This window comes from Epinephelus lanceolatus, chromosome 17 (assembly GCF_041903045.1).
Source record: "Epinephelus lanceolatus isolate andai-2023 chromosome 17, ASM4190304v1, whole genome shotgun sequence".
Classification (NCBI taxonomy): Eukaryota; Metazoa; Chordata; class Actinopteri; order Perciformes; family Serranidae; genus Epinephelus; species Epinephelus lanceolatus.
The window spans coordinates 5,731,726-5,758,714 of NC_135750.1; the positions used below are offsets into that span (position 1 = coordinate 5,731,726).

Here is a 26,989-nt window from a genome sequence, read left to right on the forward strand (position 1 = left end):
GCAAAATGAAATATTTCTGTTGCACCATCACAGCCTGCAATAAGCTGTTTTTGGCCATAAAACTAATGTAGCAGTCACAGACATTGACTGCCCTCTAAAATGGAAATTCATAAGCCAAAATGGCACAGTGGGAATATCAAAATATGACATATCCTCTGCTTCTTCTACCCCCCCACTTCTCACTGTCTCTTGCCGCCTCCCCGTCCAATCCCTCCCTCTCTTCTCCAGAGTTTTAAAACAGAGAGCACATCTGCTGTAGAAACTCTTCTGAAGGACATGTCAACCCTCACTGACACAGCTGACTAGGCAGACAGACAGACGGACAGCCAGGCCAACGCTCTGACATCTCTCTCAGTTGGACTGAAGGGAAACAAAATCTATAACTATAGCTTTATTCCATACCAAGGAAGCTAAAATCATAGTGAACAGATCGAGGTAAAGCCGACATTACGAGCCTCATGTGTTAAACTATCACACCTTCACTTCAGATGTTGCTGTAAACTATAAGAGCACCTGAATACTTTGGTGTTGATCTAGACCAGATGTGGTCGGCTTCAACTAAAACAAGAGCAGGACACCACTCAAACATGTGGTTTTCTGGGTCTCAGCAGGCAGACGATATTTGATAACCCACAGATATTCCAGATGGAAACTCCTTCATAAACAAAATGAGCCAAGAGCAAACCCAAGAGTGCAGTCATGCTCAGATTCAGCTATTTCTACATGTGTTAAAAAAATGGTCAGAACACTAAAACACATACATTATAAGAAAGAGTGTGGATGACCCAGTCACTAGAAAAATGTTGGCATTGTCCATTTCTGCAAACCACAGATATGTTACATTTGCATGATATTACCTCGCGGATATGTTGAAACTTTGCGTTGAAACTTTATGTTTCAGCAATGGCACAAAAAACGTTCTCATCCCAGGTCATCACATATCGCCGCCTTGTTAGTGGACTTTCACCTCTACATATGCTAGGTATCCTCCTGCATCTGATCTTGACATTCCTGGACACTGCAACCAATGCTGGGGCTTCAACAAATGTACATGGTTAGCTTTAGAAAAAAAACATCAGTTTGACTCTACATTCATACGGGAAGTGAACAGCGGGCTCCCGGGTCAAACCATTCTCAGTCCGACCTTGTCACATATCAGCGTCTGGTCATGGACTTTCCATGTTAAGCTACGACGTCCACACATGTTACATTTAGTCCAAAAGTCACTTTCAAAAGTGAAAGAACGGCTTTTATCGTCAGTATGTGACGCCAGAGGTCACTGACCAAGTGCTGGTTTTTCAATGACTACGGAGTGAGACCAGCTTGCCCGAGTGAAAGTCCGGGCTTTATTGGACCCATCCACGTCCCCTCTTGCCTGCTCTATAGAGACTTTCCAGCTACTTATATTATGTCATTACTGGCAGTGTTTCAAACTGACGCCATCCAGCAGCGTATCTACCACCACAACAGGTGCCATCCATCTGCTTTATGCACTGACGCCGCCCATCCATGAATCATACTGCTGCGAGAGATGGCTTTTGGCGTCAGCTTCTGATCCCAAAATCACTGACCAAGCAGCGGTATTTCACGACTTCGGAATGAAATACTGAAAAAGCAGTGATGTTTTGGTAAAAAAACAACCACTTTTTGTGGCGCTATCACTGCTAGAAACACAGCAATGGGTTGTTAATAACTTCCACATTTTGGGGCTCTAAAGCTGAGGGAAACACAGTGACTGATACCTAAAAAATATCCACATCTGGGGGCTGAGAAGTTGCTAAAAAAGAGCCATGTTTTGTTGTTTGTTTGTCTCGAACAATGGTCTACAGCTTGCCAGGTGTCACGCCATCAACGACCCCCTCCTCCACGCATTTGTGGTTTGCAGAAATGTACCGTGCCAACATGTTCTGGTGACTGGGCTGTTTTGATGCCTCTATGAAGCAACAGGGACTAGAGTCAAATGTTTGTATTGCAATCTGTAACCTCTCCAGATGACTAATAAATCCCCAACAAGCTATTTGAGAAGTGTGTACAGCAATCGGGCTGTGTGATACAATTACAGAAAACTGTTTTTCTACTTTTCTACCCTTGTTCATACCAAATAAAACCAGTTGCAGGTGACCAACACAGCACAAGATCAGCTGCAGATATTCTGTGCCTTTGTCTCAGTAAAACAACCATGCACAACCAAACACACACACAAACACAGCTCTATTTCATTACCCAGTATGGCCCAATTGGGATGAGCTCTCCTGTTTCTACTAGGATCTTGAAGGTCCGTGGTGGAGGGGCTGTCTCTGCCCAGAGCGGGCTCTCTGCCCTGGGATACCCTGCCCTGGGTGCCCCCCCTGCCTGGAGCCGAGGTGGCGGAGCTGCTCCAAGGTTCCCCACCCTCTGTAAGAGATGTGCTTCATTCAGGACCACCAACCAACAGCCATCAGGGGTCATCAGGGTTCACAAAGGTCACAGGGAGGTCAAGATTCCAAATGATAAAAAAGGGGATACTCACAGGTCAAAGGGGGGAAAGGTCAAACAAGAACTGGAAAGAGAGCATTCAGATCATTCAGCTGACGGGCAAGAGTCGCATTCTGGGTGTTGTCCAGGTAGGCAAAGGTAAAAGCACAGGGGGCACAGAGGAGCAAGGTTTGTAATGGTTCCTGAGATTCATAAAAGGAAGAGTTGTGAGACCAGTCCAGAGTGCTGAGGAAAAGAACAAGGAAAGAGGAACTGTTTCCTGTAGCATCGCTGAGGGAGTATAGTTCTTATCTGCAGCAGACACAGTGAGGAGAAACTTTAATTTATCATCAGTGTCAATCAAGGAAACCACAGCTGGTCAAAATCATGCTCTGCACCGACCTCCACAACTGACATCTTTTCACATCAGTGAATCCTGTAACTCTCAAATCAAAGCTGCAAGCACAAATAAAAAGCCCGAGTGCAACAACAGAACAATTTGAGTGGTGTTTACGTAGATTACTCATTGACAAACTGCACAATTGGTGTAGTGAAAGATTGCTGTTTAGCCCACTTATGTGCGAAGAGAGTGTACACACACAACACAATCGATTCAACAGTCACGCTAGCCTCACATGAAACAAGCTTGGAACAGGAGCATCTGAAGCTGCCTGGCAAATTGGGGGCATGCAGTTATAGATTTTTAGTTAGGAGGCCGGTTGTGGATGAAACAAATGCAAATTTATGTATCAATGCCCTCATTTAACATCTCTGAGAGCAGAGACTGGCACAGAACAAGAGCTCAGCTGGATGCTGTTTGTGTGTGTTTTTCGGGTGCCAGCGGGTGCATGCGTTCTCACACATGTGTGGGTGCGTGTACACTTTTGGCTCGTAGTCGAGTATATGTCTGTTTAAGGCTGTGTTTGCTTTTCAGGGATGCTGCTATTCTGTGATCAAAAGAAGAGGCACAAAGGGAGAAGCGAGAGAAAAAGGGGGTGAAGCTATTATTCTCAAAGGGGGGCGTCTGTTAGTTAGAGACGCCGCTTTAATCAGACACACTGTGACTTTCGACAGACATGATCACAGGGGACAGGGTGTAAATTCCAATCAACCAAAGGAGACCTTTAAAAAGTGCTAAGCAGGAAAGTAAAATGTTTACTGCTGTACCACCAGGAAGCAAGAACGTTCTGTAGAAATTACAACGGGGACTTCAAGTTCCCTTTTGCTTACAGAAAACATATGAAGAAGGAACCTCGCCAGACCGCAGGGAAGCTGTGCATGGCGACCACAAGCTCACCCAAATAAACTCTTCATGCATCAAAAACCAACTATAACAAATGACGTGTAACTACCACAATGCTACATGATCAAGAATTTCGTGGACGCGAGTTACACCAGGACCCAGCGGAGCAAGCATGTATAATACCATCATGATAGCACTTCTATTCCGTACGGGCATAAAAACACTTCACTTCAATGAGTCTGTAAAATAAGTGAACCAGATGCAGTGACAAAAACACCACACTACATCACACTGTGGCATTGCATTGTTGGACAAGGCGCAGCCATGGAATACACCGGACCAGATCACACCCATTGAGTCGCATCTGGTTGCTAGACTCAGCTGAGACTCCAGATGAATGACGCCCCAGAAACAGGCCAAATAAACTGGCCATCACTGGGCCATCATCAAAAATGAAATGACCCAGAATTGAATCAGCCCAAACTCAGCATGACCGAAGACATACCTTTAGCCGAACCTAGTTGCCCGACTCAGATGAGACTCAGGATAATGACACCCCAGAATTAAGCCAAACAAACCGGCCTGATTTCGGCAGCAGACACCGCCATCACTGGGCCATAATCAAATATGACCTTGCCTAAGCATCAGGCCAAACTCAAAGTTGAGTCATGTCCTGTTGCTTGACTAGGCTGGGACTCAGGATGAATAACTCCCCAGAATGGGGCCAACAAAACTGGCCCAATTCCGGCTGCCGATACTGCCATCATTGGGCCATTATCAAAAATGGCCGCCCAGAATCAGCCCAGACTCAGCACGCTGGAAGAGATAAGTTGGGCCACATCCAGTTGCCCATCTCGGCTGAGACTTGGGATGAATGATGCCCCAGAACTGGGCCAAATACACCCTCTAGATTCCGGCTGACAATGACCTGACAAAAACTTCTCTCAAACTTGGCTTGCTGAAAGAAACAAGTTGGCTCACGTCCAGTCACCCTACTCAGCTGAGACTTGGGATGAATGACGTCCAAGCATGGGGCAAAGTAAACAACCCAGTTCCTGCTGCCAACACTGCAGTCACTGGGTGGTGATGGTTAACTGATTCACTGGATTTTGAGCATGTTTCAATATTGTAATTATATTATAATTACTGTTTTGTTGTTGGACAGTTTTTTAACCACATGCATAAATTGTCCAGGTGCTGAACTAACAGAGGTGGCTTGTATAACAGTGTGACGTTACATTCCCTTCATAAAGACAAAGAAGTTGCTTCTCCTTTGGTCCTGTAATATCATTGCTGTTGATGTCTGACAGTGAAAGCTGGCTCTTGTGGATTTAAACAATATCTATGATACAATAAGAGTCGAGCAGAAGAGGTCAAACAGTGACACCGGCTGAGAACGAGACATTCCAACAATTTTAAGCAGTGGAAGAAGCATAACTTTACAAATCCACCTCGGTAAAAGGCTGAAACAGTATAGCTCAGTCCAGTCCCGTTTACTTGGTAGAGTATGAAATTCTATTAAGACACAACAGCACAAGTGAAAGCCCTGACGGCCAGAGCCGAGGCAAGTTAATCCTGCGAGTTGACTGGGTGCAGCTGAGGGCTTAGAGCAGCGGCTTAACACAAGGCCGTGGCTTTGGAGCACCTGCCAGTGGTCAGTCATGCCTCAGCCGGCTGAGAAAGACAGGACGTGATTATAACACGTCATAATTAACTACACTGTACTAAAACAATCCTCTCTTCATTGTTGACTGAGACACAGACGAGCCTTTAAACATTAATCTATTGACTGTCAGATCAAGAGATGCAGAGACATTATGTTAAAACTAAGAGTTAAGTTCTAAACAGTGTTTACAGGACTAGATTTAAATGTGAAAACAGTCTACATGTTGTAATATACTGAAACACTGCGGACACAACAGTTATATTAACATCCATGTTTAACTAAACAACTTCAACCTAGATGTCCAGGTTAAAACTGAGCTAACTGAGTGTAACAGATTACTTATAAAATGTCTGTAATAACATCAGTTACCCAAAAACCAAATAACTTGAATACAACATTTAATCAAATCAGCAGTTTCATATTTGTAATTGTCATATTGCACATGCACATCACAAAGCAGCAAGATACTTTGGGAGATAGAAACACTGACATTCAGCAGCTGGAAATATTCTCATTACTTTGATTTTGTCAGGAGGAAAGTGACACAAGCATCGTTGCTCTGGGATGTGGTACTGAGACCAACCAAACCAAACCACCTGAAACACCTTCTATGACATGAAGCTCCAGGAAATACACCCCACCAAAGGTGAGCCCTCCTTGGCTGCAGGGGATGGCTGAAGCTCTACACTGCCTCAACAACCCAAACTGGATTTTAATCGTGGACAGCTGCAGGCTGCAAGGGGCAAAGAACTACTGAAGCTTGTGGCTGGATGAAATGTTGCGTATCTTCACAACTGACTCTCCATCTTTCAGACAGGTCCTTGGGAAAAAGAAAACCCCCACAACCCAGTCTCACTCCAAAGTCATCAAATACCAGCACTTGGGCAGTGACTTCTGGTGTCAGACACTGACGAAAAAAGACTGCCTTTCACGCGGCATGATAGGCGGCCGATCACCGTTATTCTATAATGGTGCCTGGTGGCACCAGGAGGAAACACAGTGGGGCAACAAACGTAAGTTACAGGTGCAAAAGTCCAACTAGGGTAGGCGTGAGGGGTGGTGGATGGGTCCAACAACCACCGACTTTCATCCAGAAAGCTGTAAGATTATAAAGTTGTTGTTTTTTTCTAAACCCAACCACGTGCTTTTATTATTAAAGGGAAAAAAGTCAATTCACGAAAGAGACTGTATGCAAACTGCACATTTCCTGTGAAGTGTATTTTGAAAACAGACAATGCATGTAACAGGCTGAAGTTGACACGGTTGTCCCAGAACGTCAACAACCAACACACCCAGGGTACCTTGCATGTCATATGTGGACGTTAAGAGTCCATGACCAAACGTCGATATGTGACGAGGTCGGAGTGAGAATGTGTTGGCCCCTAAGGTAAATGATAGCTATCTTACATTAGCCTTAGGCGCTTATCACAGAGGCGAGAATGTGAAGTCTCATTTTTAAGGAAAAAGGACACAATTACCAATTTTGTGGGGTGTAGAGAAAAGTAATACGAGTAGGGTATCGAATTACTGTTGGCAGGGAGTGTGCGCCCCATCGAGTAAATGGCAACAGTAAAAGGACTACACCTTTCCAGTGTTCCAATCACTCAGAGTGCTTCTACACTACGTGTCACATTCACCCATTTACACAGACATTCACACACTGGTGGCCAAGACGACTATACATGTTGCAACCTCACCTCAACCTCTCACACACCAATGGAACAGCCATCGGGAGCGAATTGAGGCTCAGGGATACTTCAACATGCGGGCTGGAGGCTCTACTTCTGAGCCACGGCCGCCCTACAAGAGGCTGAGTCCAAGTTCCTTTGCAGTGTTGCGAGTTCAATTCAAACCTGCAACCTGCTGCGTGTCGTCCCCATTCTCTATCCCCCTTTCCTGTCTCTCTAGTCGTACTGTAATAAAGGTAAGATGCCCTAAAAATAATCTTTAAAACAAAACAGTATCAAGTAATGAATAATAAATTACATTTTTTGAGTAACAAGCTCAACACTTGTTACAAACAACCACAGTGTTCCATCATGCAACACCTGCCCAGGTTTACTCTGTTAACATAATATCAGCACATCACTGCATCTAATAAATTCTTTTTATCACACCACACAAAGTTTTGAGGATATAAATCAGACGTTTCACTTAAGATTGACTGTTATCTCTTAAACCTGAAGTCATAACTGTGCATATTAGTCCCATCCATCCCTCGCCTGCGAGTCTTGCCTGACTGCATGTGTGCACACGTATTTGTGTATAACTCCATCCACGTAGGTGTCTGAAACTGTGTATGTGAAAAGTTAATTGTCCGTATTTGCATGCGGTATAAAGCAGCGGCGGGAGGCAGACCTGGCACATGCTCCCTCCCGCTGATTTGAGCTGTCAACCGCATTTATTAACTATGATGAATCACCCCTCCACTTCACATCCAATCAAAGGCCTCTCAGAGGGACTCAAATCTGGTCACCTTTAACTAAATGATTTTCTTGGCCCATGGTGCGCCAGCCAGTTATTGGACTGGCAACCTGATGATATGGCTGCTGTTAGAATTATTCTGCCAATGGCCCACAGCTGGATCAGTCATTTCTGAAACAGTGTGGTGAATTAATTGGCCAGCTGACATGTAGCGGCATGGGGATGTAGATTTAAAAGACCTGGTTGGGAAGAGGAAAGTGCTGTACAGTGGGTGAGACAGGGAATATAAAGGTGTTCTCTTGACCTTGCCTTTGATTTGGATTAAATCTGAACCAGGTTCAGTCCTTGCTGCATAATACAGTGCATTTTACAATGCAAGCTGACAGTTACCACTGAATCAGAATAATCTTTCTCCCACAATGCAGAGGAATTTTCCTTAAGCCTTGCCTTTCCTCCGAAAACCAACAACTTCAATCCATCTATATTTAACCACAAATACATTCATACGGCTCTCAGGATCTCCGCAGAGTTCACATTACTGCACGCGTTATGCTAAAAATCAACTGTACAGAGATGAGACAAGGTCAGTGAAAACACAAATCCCCAGCAGGCCGTGTCTTTCTCTCAGAACACGAGAGCAAAGCTCCGTCTGGAACCGTACACCTCGAACCTTGCTGAAGGATAAAGCCTTTGATCCCGGCCTGAACGGAAGAGCTTGGGCGGAAAAGATGGAGGGAGCAGGGGGAAAAGGAGAGAAATCAATAGATTCTTGTAGACACAGCCTCAAGTTTCCAATCTAACACAGCGCCGTATTGATTAGGCTTCATATGAGACAAGGCGCAGGGACAGTAATGTCGGCAGTGGATTTGGGAGTCTTTAACAAAACAAACCCGGTGCAGGGGACGGAACGATGAGGTCTACTGGGACAGTTTTTTTCCGTAATGCTTTGCAAACAGACGACAAACTGGAGATGAGGACTTACATGATGGATGGATACAGTGTGAGGATGTGTACCAGACACGCCATGCCAGTTTAATACAGACAATTTGAAGAGTACCAGCTGATACCTACGGTACACTACAAGACTTTGAAAAGACTTCAAAAAATACAGAGCCCCTCTCACATCTAAAGGCAGTGTGAGCTTTTGGTCACACACTGAAAGATTTTTCAAAGACTGGTGATCTTGCAGGGTCACTATTTACAAAACTACAACTAGATTCCTTTGGAGATTATTTCCCATCCTGCTCCTGGTGGAAAATATTACACCAAACTTCCTTTAAGAAATACAACATATTAACAATTCCTAGAAGGTGCTGTATGTCGACAGTATTCTTATCAGTTTGGCAGCAATATTATTAATGAAGATGAACTGTGTTTGTGTACAAACTTTACATTTTGGATTTTGTAACCCTTTGAAACCTGGAGCGACATCACTTTTCTTGTGCTGCTTTCAAACGCCTTTTGCAATTATTTTAACCTGAGCAAATAGATTTAGAAAATAGTTTTTAGAAAGCCAGGGAAAAAAGAAAAAAGCTACATAAAAAACAATATTTATGATCATTATTACTGTATATTAAAAATTATGTTACAGAATTATTGCAGTGTTTAAGCTCCTTTCCCGAGTCATTTTGCTGTTTGTCTGTTTGCCCCTGACTTTCTTTCCTTTTTGTTTATTTATTTATTTTTACTAATTTTCTTGATTTTAATTATCTCATTTGTACTAATTTCTTGCTAATTTTTTGGGTTATTTCTTCTTATGTTGCTCATTGCCTTCTTCTCATGTTTTTGAAAGACATCAGGCCAATTTGCTCATACTTTCAGTGCTTTCAAAGAGTTAACTAACTACTAATGGAAGGAGACTGTGGCTCACTCAGCTAATTTATACAATTTAAAATGTCATAGGCTTGTGCTAATAATGTTAGCATGTTATATTTGCTTGGAAAACATAGTACTTTGAGACAGCTGTTTTGTCAGTGAAGCTTGTGAGCTGTAATAAAGTAACGTCACTTTTGTCCCTGGCTTCATATGTGTAGAGAAAAAGTTTGCTAGCTGCTAGGATAATTTATACAATGTAAAATGCCATAGACTTGTTCTAATAACATTAGCATGTTGTATTTGTGGGGAAAATGTGTCCAGATAAAGACAAGTGTTTGTCTGTGAAGCTGCGAGTTATAGTGAAGCTGATTTATGTACTTGAGTCTGAAATTGTCTCTAATAAGCCATGTTTAATGTGTGATTAATGTGTGTTTTGAATCAACTAAACTTTACAGCACTGCACAGAAACCTCCGCCGCCAACTAGTGTTTTGGAGATGTAAATGCAGAGTGACACAGACACACCACCGCACAAGTATAAATGCTCACAACGGCGTAGGCTCTGCATGGAGCTAACACACAAGTATAAATCCGCCTTAATCAGCCTCAGCTGGACTCTCTCAGATGTATTTGAGCTTTGACATAAGTATGCTGATACGCTAACGTTACCATACTAGCATGCTATCTTGTGCCATGTAAAGTTTAGCTTGTTAGCATCAATATTTAGCATTTACTCAAAGCACAAATGAAACCTCACTAAAACTAGTTGGCACATGTCCACAGATCTCTGAGTGTGTTCATGCTCCTCAGCCTCCGAGACATTCAGAAAAGGGTCTGTGTGTGTTAAATAGAAATACATGCAATAATCACAACAGCAGAACCGTACTCAAACAAACATGGCTCTGAGGTGTCTTGTGTTGTAGAAACCAGCTTGCACTTGGGCTGAAACTAAAGAGCGAGTGAGGAATGAGCACGCATGGCACCAAGCGTCCCGCTGAGACTCCATTGACACCGAATCTCTGCCAGCTCCTGGTGTGAGAACGCTAGACAATAAACAGGATGCGGCTGCGGTGACTTTTTAAGCCGTAAAGCCGTCTGACTATCTACTAGTTGAAAAGCTGAGAGAGGAAAGCGTGTGAATCAAAATGCCTGCAAACACATTCAGTCTGCGTTAAAGTTGCTGTGAGTCAGACCAGACTGAGAGCTGCACTCCGTCTGTGATTGACAGGCAGAAATAGAAAAGGTCTTTTAGTGACGCAGCTTGGATTAAATTATCTTCAGGGAAATGAGTCATTTAGCTGACAAAGGTGAGGGAGTAGCTTTCTGGAAGTGATACAAAAGGGTTTTTAAGTACGCTGGTGAGGTCAGAAGTGCACGACTATAACACCAAAACAAATCAGGGGACTTGTGACCACATCAGCTTCGTGTTCCTAGAACTGAGCTGGTAAGAGACATATAAGTGGTGATACACTGACCCCACTCTGTCTCTGCTTAATTAATCTAATCATCCTCCACGAGATGAGTTAAAAACAAGTTTGATCTTCTGAATGTCAACATCTGGGGTGAAGGGAGAAATACTGATTACAACTGGACTAAAACAGTGAGTCAGTAGGAAAATATATTGTGGGGTTTGCTGTGAGTAAGAATTATGAGTTTTTTGATAAACAAGCTCTATCATGATGTTTTTTAATGCACTCACGCTTCTGATTTACATTCACTTTGATTAAAAAAGGCAGTGTCAATCAATGAATTTTCATCGTAGATTAATGAATGGTCACTGAGCACCCTGGCACCCTAAAATTACCATACATACCACTATGCAAAATGTTATACTTCCTGTGAATATAATCCAATCACTCATATTTCCACATGTATTTTGTGTCTACTTTGTGTTAAGACCACCAATGAATGATTAGAGAAAAGTGAAATCAAACACTGACTGAAGAAATTACAGCAAGGTATTAAATAATAGCATCAAATCATGAGTGATCAATTCAATTTTGAGGCTACTTTAATCATATATTGATTAAACTGTGTGCTGAAGTGGAACAGTCTAAAGAGTATTTGGTTGTCAACGCTCAGTTTTCCAGGCATACTCAATTTAAGCAATCCCAAGACTGTTAAGGAACCCCGTGTGTAGAAATATTTAAATACAACATTTTGAAAATTGCCAATAGTCCTTTCTTCCCTTGCCAAAATTTTGCAGAAATGTGGAGCATTGTTTGGCCCCCTTTCCGACAAGACCTGATACCTATGTCTTCAGTGTAGCTTTAAAACTGAGTTGATACAGCAGGTTTTATACGCTAACTTAAGGGTCCGTCCCAGTACCCCACCTTAGCCCTACCCCTACATTTGCGTGTTCCCACGAGGGCTAGTGGTGTCCCAATTCCTTTTTGCGTGTAGGGGTAGGGGGCATAACGAGGGGTAGTGGGTATGAAACTAGCCCTTCGGAGCGAGGGATTTCAGATGCTGACTTGCCAGCGAGGGGTAGACGTTGCCATGGCTACCGCTGAGCAAGACACGGGGAAAAAGTTCATACATAGCTAACGTTACCATCGTCAGGTTGCTTGTTAGCTAGCTAGCTAGCTCGCACTATCTGGCGTCTGTCACGTGTCCTGTTCTGCAAAATTGTCGGACTTTTCACATTACGATAACACGCCAGCTAGTATAACTATGCTGCCTCGTAATGTTAGCTGGTTAGCTAGCTAGCAGAAGTCCCCTGTTGTCTGTCGTTCATCAAACGAAGCATGATGAATTGTCATGGTCAGATAAACAATAACAATATTTATTGATGAATGTACCGAATGATCGGTAGGATGAATGAGACTCCGTTGTAGATGCCGGTTGGAAATGTAGATGGCTCGCAACTTCCTGTTTAAAATAGTTACGTAGGCTATGCATGAACGTAACCGACGCGGTGACGTAGTGAGTGGTGTCCCAATTCCTAGGGAAAGATTTCAACCCCTACCCCTCGTTGCTTCATTTCGAGGGCCAACGGGTAGTGGGCAAGGGGGGTACTGGGATTGGGCCTAAGTGTGCCTCACTCCTCACCATCAGCTCTGCCTGTCATACCTGCCGCTTCTTTACTTTTTGTTTGTTTGTTTGTGTGTTTGTTTTTGCCAGACATTTGTCTGTTGCCTCTCTGCTTCTTTCACTGTCTTATTCTCTCTGTACCCTGGATTTTCCTTTAGTGGTCCCCAATTTTTGGTGAGGCATTCTGACTCAGCTAGTCAGTCTGCAGTCCACCTCACATTTATATTAACAGCACTTGTGAGTTCTGCGCATCACACACCTGACCCCCTCTGTCAGATGGACTGCAACATTTCACAGTACCTGCAGTGGTTGGGAGCATCAGACGGCACGTTGAAATGTGTTTTAATGATAGAAATTCATTTACATGTATCGTCATGTCATCCTATTTGACGCCTCCTGATGGCGAGCCTGAGTATCACTGGTATAAACCAAATGTTGAGCAGGGTGTCTTTGAAGGTTTAACAACCTTAAAGGGATACTTCACCTCCAAATGATCCTTTGTATATCAGTCACTCACCCCATGTTCTGATGAATTCGAGAAGAAAACTCAGTTTTTCTTGCATGCCTCCAAGGTGAACGAAGAAACCAAAACGAAGAAAATTCTTGAGTAACTGAAGTGAGGCTGGTATTACATCAGATGTTCAATAATCAATTGTCATGGCCAGATAAACAATAACAATATTTATTGTTAATATTTAAAACACTTTCGCACAGTGTCACATAATTAAAGTTTTGGATTATTCATTCACCGTGGATGCATGTGGGGGTTAAGCATTCCTTCAAGGTCTGGAAACACTGATCATGTCTGGCTGTTATGTCAAGATCGCTGCCAGTCCTGATCCAGTGTATCTGATTGGTGCATCAGCAGGCTAAAGGCTGGGAAAACAGTGAGGAACCACCCACTCCTTCAAAAACTTTTATAAAGTAAACACTAAATCTGCTTGGTGGCAAACGGTGGAGGACTGTTTATATCCAGAGCAACTCCCAGCTATAAATGCATGTGACTGAATAAGCGTGAAGCAGGGAATGGCACCAAAAGGAGCAAGTGTGCTCAGTCAACCAACTCTGGATAAATAAAGGCAGAAAAGTAAAGTTAAGAGAACAGCAGGATACTCTCTCCCTCGCCCTCCAAAAGATACAGCACAATAAATTATGTTTCTACCTCTGCAACTCCTCTGCATTCCCTCCCCGACTCTATCTCACTCTCACATAAACACACACGCAGATGCAGCCGTACACACAAACACAAGCAGGGAAAGAGATAGCAGTAGACACTCTTATCTGGAAACATTGGCAGCTCATAATGAGAGTGACTTCCTCTGCAGCCAGTGGTTGAGTGGTGCTGACAGCCTCTCAGCACTGCGTGTCAGCATGGGGGGATTTGAAGCGCTGCCTTGGCTTGACAGCCGGGCCACGCACTTACAGATGTTTTCACACTCGCAACGCACGCACATATATGCACACACCGCTGCGACTGCGCTTCAAGGTTGACTTGAGTTGTAGGAGGGAAGAGGACAAGATGTGTTTGAAGTCTTGACACATGGAAAAGACACAACATTGAGCTTTGGTGTATTGGGGCTTATGAGTGGTGAGTGGGTGATGTACAGAGAGCTCCTGCCGCTGCACCAGCCAACTGGGAGGAGGATTCAGCTTAAGGAGAGAGTTTAAGCCAAGCAGACATCAATACACACCGACTGGGAGGAAAAAAATTCATTACAAGCCAGAGAACACTTTCTGATTACGGCATAGCTGCCTGTAAAACACGAAGAACTTGGAGATAAAGAGCTCCAACATCCAACATCTGTCCAGATTAGTTGAGTTTGAGTAAGTTACTGAAGCCCTTGACATGTAAGGACAGGGAGGGGAAACAGTTCAGACACATTTATAAACTCTGTCTATCGCTTTGCATCGTACTGTCCTGTAAATCTCAAACACTGTCCTGTTTACTCCAAACTTTGTGAAGTACAGACGGTGGTTTAAGATAAGTGCTGCCGACCTAAATGCTATATTATCACTTCAAAACTGCCAAACAACTGTAAAAGGTCAGTCCGCAGGCCAGAGCGAAAATGATACGTTGTATAAACTCATCTTTATTCATAGGTCGCACCTCCTGGAATCTGTGATGTTCTTATCCGTTTTCACTCACTGCCACCCCGTCATTTAACCACAGCTGCTGTATTTACCTTAAGTCACTTTTGGCTGCGGCCCAGCCTGTCGATTACAGTGCCTGCCACTTTTTTTTTTTCTTGTGCCGTGTCATATTTCTCTCGCCCCTCGACACACTTGTGCTAAACGACAATTGGCTCACGCATCGAAACGGTCTCTTATCTGCAAACAGTGCAATCATGTGCCATAATCTTTGTGGCAGTGTGCCAGAAATGTTTGAGACAAATCGCCTGTGACGGCCGTGCCACACTAAAGGTTGTGTGATTCCCATGCTCACCCACACCATTACCACATGTTCAGCTACCTTTAATTTGCAGTCACTTAAAATACATTTAATACATTTGCTGAACAACACATTGTTTTCTAGATCAGTGGTTCCCAACTGGTGCAGCCACAGGGTCCAGATTTCTCCACAATCATTGGTTCAGTGACACAGTTTAATATATTCAGTGTTATACTTGTGTTCAGCCATGTCATTGAGCTGGTTTGCTGTCTCTGTCAAGTAGCTGTCTGTTGTCACTCAGCCTACAGCAGGACACAGTACTTCAAAATAAAAGCCCTGTGCTGGAAATTCACTGCACTTAGAAAGTGATGTGTTTTTTAAAAACTTAAATTGTTTGTGAGTCACATGTAACCCACTTTTGGATCACGAACCACCAGCTGGGAACCAATTTTCTCTACTTTACATAGTTCTGTCATTTTGCTTTCACTTTTGTGGGTTATTTATTTATTTCTCTTTGTCTTTGAGTTACCTGAAGTCACTTCCTGGTTGGAGTTCGGCAAAAGATGGGGCTGAGGGCGGAGCCTGGTTTTATGCAGAAGGCCATCCAATGGAACAAACCAAGAGCTGTGACATCACGGGGGAAATTAGGGGGTTCTTTAGCCCCGTTTCCACCGAGCAGTACGGTTCAGTTCAATTCAGTTCACTTTTTTCCTGTTTCCACTGTGAAAAGTTGTGGATGGTACCAACAGGACCATTCCATACCGTCCCCATGTTTGGTCCCCCCTCTGTTGGGGTACCTAGCACTAAAAGGTGGAGCTGTGAACCCTGCAGTCTGATTGGTCAGTAGCGGACGGTCACTCTGCTCAGGGCTGAGTTGTGTCTGGTTTTGAGGATCATGTAACCACTGTTCATACTGTGGAGAGTTTTATTAGTAAACTGTAACTATAAAATGAAAGGATGTTGAGAAAAAATAACTTCATTCACTGGGCCGACTGCCGGCAACTTTTAAGGTGGAACGTTAACTTGTAATGTTACTCAATGCATGAGTTGATGACGTGAATCCATCAGCACACCTTAAATTTCACTGTGACAATTTTGATTTTTTTTTCCTTTCAGTTTTTAAATGACACACACTTTTAATAATAAGTGGGTCTTCAAGCGTTTATATACATTAGCCCTTTTTAAACAGGAATTGTGCAAATTTGCAGGAAAGCCCAATCAGTCTTCGTTCAGCATTGGCAGTATAAAAACAAAATCAGGGAGTGCAGCAAAATGCCGCCTACCTACTTTTGTTTATACAGAATGCACCTTTTTCGGGGCAATGGGGGGCGTGAGCAAGTAACAAAATGTGTAGCTCAGCGTGTGACATAAACAGTGACGTGGGAGGGAAGCCGCGGCTGGTCAGTCCTTCAGCGATTCTCTTGTTAACAGGCCTCACCGTCCCCATCATCTGGCGGTTAATGGCCTCTTCGTTTGCGAGGACAAGGAGGGCGCACAGTTCCTTGTCTCCCCAGCTGCTCATCTTTACAGTGTCTGTCAGGTTTGTGTTTCCTTCTTGCTACTAGCTGCTCGCTAATTCCTGCTATCAGCTGTTTCCTGTTTATCCACCGCCAGTGGGTCACATGTGCGGCGTCATCAACAGCTCCTCCCACAAGTCATCAACAGCCCCTCCCGTTGCGGAAGGCCGCTTCGTTCTTTTTAAACTAAAAAGGTTCCACCAATATGTCTACCCTACGTGGTGGAAAATTGGGCACCTCGGATCAACTCTCCAATCCGGCTCTGTGTGTCTAAATGCTTACAGCTTGCCGGCAAAACGGCCCAACATTCGCCGAAAATCTGGCAGTGTAAAAGGGGCTATTGATTTTGACCACGACAGCTTATATTCTAATCCTCATTCAGAGAAAACAAAAAAGCGTTGTGGAGCGTTGTTCCTGTGGGCTACAGCAACACTAAACCCCTGAGCTTGCCTGAGAAGGACTAAATGCACAAAGCTGCTATTTTTAAATATCCCATGGAGAGAGACTCTCACTGCAGCCTGTTCTGAAAATGTGGGCATGCAGCCTCGTTCTGTGGACGATAAACCAGGTGCAGACTTCCATCTGTGTCACCGCTGATGAGGAAATACAGCGTTTCATTTGGTCTGATGAGCCAGTATATCTGTCGCCCCATTGTCTCAATTCATTAAGTCTGTTTGTTGAGTTAACGTCTAATTTTGTTAACCTTATTCTTCAGTATTGTTATGTTTTGTTGATCTCTTGTAAGGTCCCTCGAACTCAAAATCTGTTATCTTTTGACATTTGCTTTGTAAAACGTATTTTTTGGGGATAATAAACCACCTCTTTAAACTTTTAGCTCTGACTGCTTGGCCCACGACATCGCCCCATTCCCCTAATGTAGACGTGCTTTTCAAGTCAAGTTTACCTCAGCTGGGCTTTGGCTCTGATAATAAGAATTCAAGAAAATAAGGAGAGCTGGGCATGCAGTTTGCTTTTAGATATTCAAGGTGAAGGAAAACAACATGACGCAGACGAAGGACAAGACGGAGAAATGCAAAAAGTAACAGATGAAACATTTTAAAAGAGCTGGTGTCCATGAATACAGTAAAATCCACCCAGGCTGTGTGTTCATCCATTCATTTCCTTCCCCAGTTTGATTTTCCAGCAGCCTGGGTCAAATGGTGTGGCAGTAATTGCGAGTCCACTTGAATCTCAGAATAATGCTTTCTGTTTCTGTGTTGCTCCTTCTTGCATGGATCACTGACTCATAAACACGGGCAACTGGCGAAGAGCACGGCAGCCATTTCATCTAAACTCTGCTCTCTGCTTCCTCGAAGATTATATGAACTCATGCGGTGCGATAGCAAATTATTGTTTTTTCAGCTCAGCGTGATGTCTACCTTTTTTTTTTTTTACTGATTTACAAAGCTAGCATCTTTCAGAGCATTCCAAAAAACACCAACATCTGCAGATATATTCACCAAAATGAAAAAGCATCACCTGTAATAAGATAAACTTTGTGCAGCACGTTTAACACATGTAGGCATGCTCCTATGTGTGTATCATGCATGTTGTATGTGTTCAACGCAAAGAGAAACCAGCACACTTTCCCACTAATAGAGAAGCAGTGGTCTCGGTGGTTCCACCGGCAGCAGAGGAACTCACTGAGCCCTTTAATGGACTGAAACAGAGACATCACAACAGGTTGCAACAGGAGCTGCTTTAGAGACACGGAGAGAAGAAGATAAAGGGACTGAACACAGGGATATGGTGGAGAGGAGCGACCAACGGCCTGAATTCAAAAATGAGAAGAAAATCATGAACGAACACACACGCTTCGTTACATCCTCACACACACTGTGAGTCTTTCCTGCCACTGCAACTGATGTGTTGCATAAGTTCACACTCAGCTTTCAGATTTAAAACTGTCATCACTTCGTCACGTGAATATATCATGTTGACAACGATTTAAAAAGGAGTACACAACATGTCGGTTTTAACCCTTCACTGTCAACATCTGAAAACTATCACCGAAGTAAAAACCTAGATTACTGCTTCACAGTTATATCCCTCTGTGAAGCAAGCAAGTTACAGTTACAGTTTACATCCATGTCTGTGAAAACACACATCTTCCCCCAGCATATACAATCAGCGCAGTTTCAAGATTTGAGTCACCAATTCAGTATCTGACCAAATGTCTCTCCTTCTGTTCCTGAGTTACGGTGCAGGAAAATGGCCAGAAAAGTGTTCTTGCAGAACATCATGATGCCACAGTGACCTCAGAATTATCTTTATTTATAAAGCGCTTTACATGTCAATAATTAAAACAGACAAGACATGGAAACAGCAGCTTCTAAAAGAAATGATAAAACTACTTTGGTTTGGACAATCTGAGGAAACAACAGACAGTTTCAATGAACTTTCAATAAAACTCTCAGATGAAAGCATGTTTTAAGACGGGACTTAAAAGAGATCACTGACTCGTCCAACCTGATTTCCTCAGGCAGATTGATCCAGAGCCTCGGGGCCCTGACAGCAAACACTCTGTCCCCTTTTAGCTTTCAGCCGGGCCTCTGGAGCAGATGAAACACTGCTGCCAGAGGACCTCAAAGTACGTCCTGGCATGTACAATACTAAGAGGTCAGAGATCTCACTGGGAGAGAGGCCATGAAGAGCCTTAAAAGTAATCAGTAAAACCTCAAAATCTACTCTCAAACAAACTGGGAGCCTCTGGCCACGGCACTCGCCAGCACAGAGGCAAAAAAATCAAAGTTTCCATTTGTTGTTAAATGTGTGACACGTAAACCAGTGACTTCCAAACAGCAGAGATATGCTGACAGGGCTTGACGCTAACTTTTTTCCCAAGGAGCACATGTGCTTCTAAGTTGAAAAAGTAAGGAGCACACAAAGAACTTTAGGGGCACAATGTAAATTGATCAAATAATGTGTTTTCCATAATAAACGTGATGCAAATAGACATTTACAAGCAAAATTATTTAATGAATTTGTATAAGAAATGTACAGAAAGGTAAAATCATCAAGTTTTGAAAAAGTATTGCAATTTAATTTTGCCTTCAATGTTATTATCTTATATATATTATTTTACAATATGATTATCTTACATAATGTTATTACTATCCTAAAACATTCTCCAGGTCCTCTGAAACTCTGCAGGACTTATTTCCACCCTGCCCAGCAGTGGTTCCGTGGCGAACGGTCCCTAATTGCAGGGAGAACGGAGCAGGCTTCCCCAGAGGTCCGCTGCTTTTCCTGGTCCCTCGTCTCCGCCACACTTTGACTTATTCCCACCCAGCCGACAGCCTGGCCGTGGAGAACGGTCCCTAACTGCGGCAAGAATGGAGCAGGCTTCCCCGGAGGTCCGCCGCTTAACCTGGTCTGTCTCCGCCACACTTTGACTTATTTCCACGCTGCCGACAGTGGGACTTATATTCATTGTGCCGACGGTGGCTTGGAAAACCGCCCATAACCGTGTCACACGGGGAAGAGGGAAGAGGGAAGGCGGCTGGAGTTCCTCCAACATTTGCGGTTAGATTATCATATTTTTTTATTGACAAAAATATAGGCTGCTTCGGCTGATTTTTTTATGCGCACATGTGCCCCTAAATATTTTTTACAATTCGCACACACCTATTTTTAGTCGCAAATGCGAGTGAAATGCTCACACTGTCGAGCTCTGGCTGATCAGACATGGTGGACTGCAGCAACAGACAGGACAACATTCAGTCTGTACTGCTGTTGAAGTTATTTGGGAAACTACAGCAAGTCTTTAAACTTGTTTCAGTGCTGACATCACGTCCAGATTTAGACCACAGACACCAACAATCATTTATTTCTGTAACTGCTTATCCTGTTAGGGGTCATAGGGGTGCTGGATCCTATCCCAGCTGACATTGGACAGGTCACCAGACTATCACAGGGCTGACACATAGAGACAGACAACCATTCACACTCACATTCACACCTACGGACAATTTAGAGTCACCAATTAACCTGCATGTCTTTGGACTGTGGGAGGAAGCTGGAGCACCTGGAGGAAACCCACACTGACATGAGGAGAACATGCAAACTTCACACAGACGGGCTCCCCCACCCTGCGTTCGAATCAGTAACCCTCTTGCTGTGAGGCAACAACGCTAACCACTGCACCATCCACACACCAACGTAAGTCTCTCTAAACATCCATGACGATCAAAATAAAACATTAATAACTACAAAAAAAAAAAAAACACGCCCACAATGTTGCCTGTACTTTGCTTCTCTAAAAGCACCACTGAGGAATAAAACGCTGTACAGCAGTTGCTCATTTTTTGGTGCAGGGCAGTGAGTTGCTCACACTTGACTGTGACTCACTGCACTCGGCCCCAGAGGTAAAAGCACTCTGCCCTCAGTAAAGATCTGAAAATAATTAGCTGAATCCACCCAGCGGACCTGCTGTGTGCCGTGTGCGTGTGTGCGCATCTCTCAGCTAGAATGTTCAGATCAGTTAGAGCTGATTATTTAAAGGTTGAGTGTGTCAAACAGAGGGGGATTTAATGGCGTCTAGCAGCGAGGACTGCAGATTATAACCAGATGAAACTTCTCCCAGTTAGAATTCCGTCAGTGTTTGTTGTTAAGAAGGTTTTTACTGGGAGCTGAATTATCGACAGAGGTGAAAACAAACAGAGCGGCTGATTAAAATCAGTGAGTGAATCAGTTTTATGTCAGAAATCAATCAGCCAGTGTGGCCAAGACAACACCCTCCATGTCTCTAATGAAATCAGACTGACGCCTATGGGCGTTACATCGGGAACAGGTGCTCAGGGCCCAGCAGTGTGTGTTGAGTGTGTGTGCATCTGTGTGCTGTATGTATGGGTGTCACCAGAGATTAGTCCCTTGAGTCAGTGACATGGGGTCAATTATGGAATTACAGGATCATGGTGGCTGCCTATTGTTCCTACAGCCTGGGATCACTGAGTCGCACTGCCTCACTGAGACAGACACGTCCAGAGAGCCTCCTGAAATAGTGGGACTGACCACGGGCTGCTGACTCGGATCATAAGTGGTTCACAAACTGGTGTCTGAGGACCTGAGAGCATTCTGCGAAAGAAAAAGAGTTTCACTATGAGCTGGGATAAAAGTTAATATTTTATCTTCCAGCATCAAACTGGAAGTATGTAAAGACAGAAACATGTTCAGAGGAGATGTTCAGGTGATATACTGTAGAGGACCTCCTATAGAAACACAATGAGGAAATATTGTAGTCTAATATCACTCCTACCTCTTATTTAAAGTTCAGAGTGAAGCAGACCTGCATTTGCATAATATAAAAATGAGAATCCCCAGAGAGCACTTTTCATATTGCTCCCATTTCAAACTATGTATGTTTTTGTGGCTTTTTTGTGTAAATTCCTCGCCCTCCTCTCACTTCAGCGCGTCGCACCGCAGACCTGACACGTACAAGGCTGTCTGACTGATCAAAAACACGCTCTAAGCTCTAATCATTTCTGCCTTGATCCTTCTCCTGTCACCTTGCCCTTTAATTTCCACAAAAAGAGCAGAGCAGATGGAGTGATCTCATGCTTTCTCTTTCTGCACTCCCCGTCCGCTTAGCCTCACCCTGCTATTCACTGATTAACCCTCACCCCTGCAGCCCTCCCCTCGCACCCCTCCGTCCCCAGCTCCTGCGCTACAAGTCAAGAAATGCTGCCATTGTACATTTCTGCAAACCACAAATACATCACATTTGAATGTTTCATACGCATCATATTGATGTTTCTGAAGCGACATAGTGTATGAGCTGACTTTGTCATCAGGAGGTGGAGGGGACGGTGGATAGTGAGACGCCTGCCAAGGTGCACACCGCTGTTTGAGACCAACAAACAACAACAAAAAAGGTGTTTTTTAGCGAGTCGCTGCTGTGTTTCCGAGACGTTTTATGCACCAAACTTGGGTGTTTTTAAGGGATCTGTTGGTGGTTTTCTAGTAGGAATACTGCCACAATTAGCGGTTGATTTTCACCCAGACATCGCTGCGTTTCCTGCTGAGAGAGTGGCACGTAAAGCAGCTGTTTTTTAAAGAGACATTGCTGCTTTCCAATCAGCCCCCAAAACTAGGTATATTCAGCCTAAAAATCATCTCTTCCAAACCATAAGCAAGTGGTTTTTGTGGCTAAACCTAACTACACATTAACCACAGTGTTGTTGAAATGTAAAGTTCAACATATCTGCCACATAATAACGTGCAAATGTGACGTATCTGTGGTTTGCAGAAACATACATTGCCAATATTTTTCTGCTGATTTGGCTACTGAGTGTTTTTTGCTTTGTCTTTGGCCCGGTATACTGAGCAATTTTGGGCTGTCCCAGACAAACGCTGACCAACGTGAAAGAAATTTGCCGATATCTTTTTTCTCGTCTTGCCTGTCTCTAAAATGGTGGTCCTATGTCGCACAGTGAGGGAGTTTCAAGGATGGCTGTTGCGATCAAAGACAGCCTGGGATAAAATTCTGACAGTGTAAGAAATGTGGGATGACCATCTCACTGTGTGACTGATGTTACCACCTACGTCTGCTAACCAACCAACAGAAATGCAGCACGACATGACGCTGGAGCTAAACCCAAACAAAGAGACTAACAGCAGCTCGCCTTGGAGGCAAAACACGCTAAAAGAAATGTGTGGGATTCCAGCAAAGAGGAAAAGAAGGACGAAACGTGGAAGGAAATAGAGGCGGAGTTACAGCTGCCAGGTGAGACACCTAGCAGCTAGCAAACACACACACACACACACATACACACACACACACACACACAGTGTATAGTGCCCACAAAACTTTAGGTTATTTAATAATGTGTGCCTCTATGTTGAGCTTCGTATGTTGTATCCTACATACACATACAGTTTGCATACATCAAACTTGATGTCATACCCAAGTTTATTAGATCCATGTTGCACAGTGTAGCTTGCATTAAACTTGTGCAATATCACAGAAAGGGATACCACAGACTGATAACTGCACTTTAGGAGAAGACCCAGGGTGATCCAGTGTTACATCAAAACTGTCAGTTAAGAGAAACAGGTATTTACAGTAGATGACACTCGTCAACTAGTCCAGTGTTCCCAACCTAAAGGTTTGGATGTCCCTCCGCTCACATAAATCTCAGGGGTCGCAAGATGATTAAGAAACAAATAAATACAGATTTATCAAGGAGAAAGCCAGAAAAAATAAATGTGTAGCACTACACAAAATTACATTTATTTTTGCTGACTTTCTCCTGTGAGCTCTTCAGCTTATAACAACCCTTCAAATCAAACAATCTGAGAAGGAGAACTCATCTCACAGCTTGTGATGAAGAGTCATGTGGCTATTTCTTCATTTCAAGGTGTCGCAGGATAAAAAGGTCAGAGACTGGAGGGCGCTTTACTGAAGCTGACAGGAAGTGAAACACCAACACTTCTGAAGACTCATTTAAAAGGGAAAATGTCTGCATGTGCTGCCCTCTCAGATATGAGGACCTTCTGTTTTATATGATTGATTGATTGATTTTTATTTGTGTCATGCACACTTACATGTGCCCAACCCTCATGGGTTTACAAGACACCATCACAATGACGCTGCAGTAACAGTCAAAAGCACTGCTACTCAGTCTAGAAGCAGAACACTCTGCCTTTAGCCACAAATGAATCAAAATCTGAAACAAAACTCAAATTTTTCATGATCATCCAGGACAAAAGAGATCAACATAGACAGTGGTCGATTTACTGAAAAGTACATCCCTTATGTTTCCATATACAGGACAGTAAAACAGGAAGTGAACCTCATTCTCACCTTCACCTAAATTACACGCCAAACAAATTCTGTCTTCCTCTAGAGTGGCGTTAAACCTTCCAGTCTCTGAGGCTAAAGGTGACGTTCCTGAGCTCAACTTTGCACGCTTTTGTTTAGATTATACTCTAGATAAGGTTCCACACTGTAGCTGTTCTTTATGAGACAATAGAGTTGTAGTTTTGGTTTATATCAAGTGTCAGCAGACCGTTTTTCTCTTAACATGAGAGACATGTCACTCCTAATCTCCTGAATATCACAGATGAACCTGTTCTGGAAAATAAATAACACCTTGTTCTCATAATTTAAGGATTTTATGTCATTAGCCCATTGGACATCTTCAGAAGTCCATTCCCGAGCCGAAGCATTTGACATTTATGCCTGATGTTTGGAGGTTTCCATCCCGTATCTCCACTTATGGCCAAAACAGGAGTTCATTTATGGACACCCAAGAAGGATGGAATCGCTCTATAATGCACTGTGTTACAACTTGTATGTTCTTGAAAACCCCAAACAGCAGAGGTATAGTCACACACAGAGCACACATGAATTATAGAGCAAGATTGCCACGTTGTTTAACGTTGTTCAGTGCAGAATGTGAATGGTTGTCTGTCTCTATGTGTCAGCCCTGCGATAGTCTGGTGACCTGTCCAGGGTGTACCCTGCCTCTCGCCCGATGTCAGCTGGGATAGGCTCCAGCCCCCCCGCGACCCTCAAGAGGATGAAGCGGTTAGAAGATGAATGAATGAATGAGAGTGTAGATTCCAGTGCTCTACCCACTGACTGAGCCTGAACACTGACTGCTCCTTTAAATAACATGTGCTCTCCTCTGTAATGTAATATTCCCGTTTTGTATATCATTGTAAACTGAACAGCTTTGGGTTTTGAATTGCTGGCTGGACCAAAGACTTCACCTTGGGCTCTGGGACACTGTGGGAAGCATTTTGTGTCTTGTTTTTGGACATTTTCTGTGCTAAATTGTAATGCAAGTAAATTAAAAACTCACCCATAAATTAACCATAGATGAAAATAATTATTAGCTGCAACTCATTTCTCCATAACTCCTTTAATAACAGCTCACGCTGATACGATGTCCGATCTCTGATGCTCACAATGAGAGATATACAGTACATGCAAAGCCATCAATCAATATAAAGAGGCATTTGGACATGAAATAAGGAGGACCTGCCTTCGCCGTAACAATGACACCATAAATCTGTCTGTTGGCGCTCCTGGAACCTGCAGCTCAGACTGTCGATAGATGTCACCTGCCTCTGATGTGAACTACGATCCTGTGCTGCACATGCTTCAGCGCTGATGGCCTGTGGGTGTCTCATCCCTCCTGCGACCGGCTGCTATATCAAAGGCCAGAGATGTATATAGTGTGACGTGGTGAGAGTCATCCTCTTTCTCTACAGAGAGACTAAAGAGGAGAGAATAGGCTTTACAAAGCAAGCTGTCTTCTCAGCGGGGGTTTGTTTAGAGGCAAATTGGTCATGAAGTCGATGCCCAGGCCAAGATTTTGTTTCTATGTATCTCAGTGCCCACGTTATGATCTCACCCTCCTCTAGGAGAAGCTTCGGTTTAGGGCAAATCAGCCTATTGTGAGATAAAAATGAGAGAGGAAACAGAAAGAAAAGGCTCCTCTCTGTGAAAAGGGGTCAAAATATCAGCCTTGTTCTCTGAAGATGTGGGGGCAGAGCATGCCTGTTTGATTTGACACAGCGCTCGTCACCTGCAGCGTGATAATGAAAATGTGAGCAGCTACATGATTGCGCCACATTCATAGATCAGGCTCTCAAATACCCACAGCAGCGTCAACTGTGGGACCACGGAGTACCTGAGCGGCTGCGAAGAGGGGAATAACATCGCCATCTAGAGGCTCTAATCAGCCTCGCTCCCACACACTGATCTGAGCAGGGGGAAAAATGCCTATCATGCTCTCCCACGTTACTCACAGAGTACTCACTCACTCTTCTCAACAAGTGGATCCAAACAGCCACAAGAGGAAGCTGTCCAACTGAACACAGCAGAGCCCTGCCTCTGCATCTGAAACATTTATCCACTGCTTGATGAGACTCAGAACTATAGCTCCCCATGCAAGGTCACTTCAAGCCAGCATGCAATACTGCTGGGGCAAGAACGAGCGGACAGAAAGACAGATAGCGGATAGAGAGGATGGGGGAGGATAGATACCTGAGACACAGATAACCTTCGGTGAGAGCATGCACAGCTTGGAGCTTAACCGTATCTCAACTGAGACAGGTGACCAATGGAACAATGAAACCAATAAATACAAAGGGATGGAGTGGAAGAGTCCGCAGGGCAGAGTGTTTTTGATTCTTACCTATGATGGGAGCCAGGCGGAAAATGTCAGAGAGACGGCTGTTCACTGGTTCATACGGAGAATCCTCCAAGAAATCATTACCTGTGAGGAAGAGGAGCAAATGTTCAGATAGATAGATAGATGGTGTTTTGAACCCCCTCCTGTTTTGTTTATCATCTTTCACCCCTCACATTGCCCTGCATGTGACATGGGTTATTTGGGTCAGTCGATATCCACACTGGCACACAGCCACACGCTTGATTAGGCAGGTTGGTCAGCTGTGTTGCGCAACTGGAAGTCGACTCGGCGGCAGCGGGCCTGGA

At 43.8% G+C, this 26,989-nt stretch overlaps 1 protein-coding gene across 2 annotated transcripts in view; it reads right to left on the bottom strand.

Moving 5' to 3' along the window:
• gfra1a (gdnf family receptor alpha 1a) overlaps nucleotides 1-26,989 on the bottom strand; it is a 178,610-nt gene that overhangs the window by 149,680 nt on the left and 1,941 nt on the right. The window contains exons 3-4 of one of the 2 annotated variants that reach the window (XM_033645586.2): nucleotides 26,688-26,768; nucleotides 2,224-2,394 (exon numbers count right to left, since the gene is read on the bottom strand). In XM_033645586.2, coding sequence (XP_033501477.1) covers nucleotides 2,224-2,394; nucleotides 26,688-26,768 — 252 coding nt within the window. The remainder of the gene's footprint in view (nucleotides 1-2,223; nucleotides 2,395-26,687; nucleotides 26,769-26,989) is intronic. The other variant, XM_033645595.2, reaches the window with a different exon arrangement.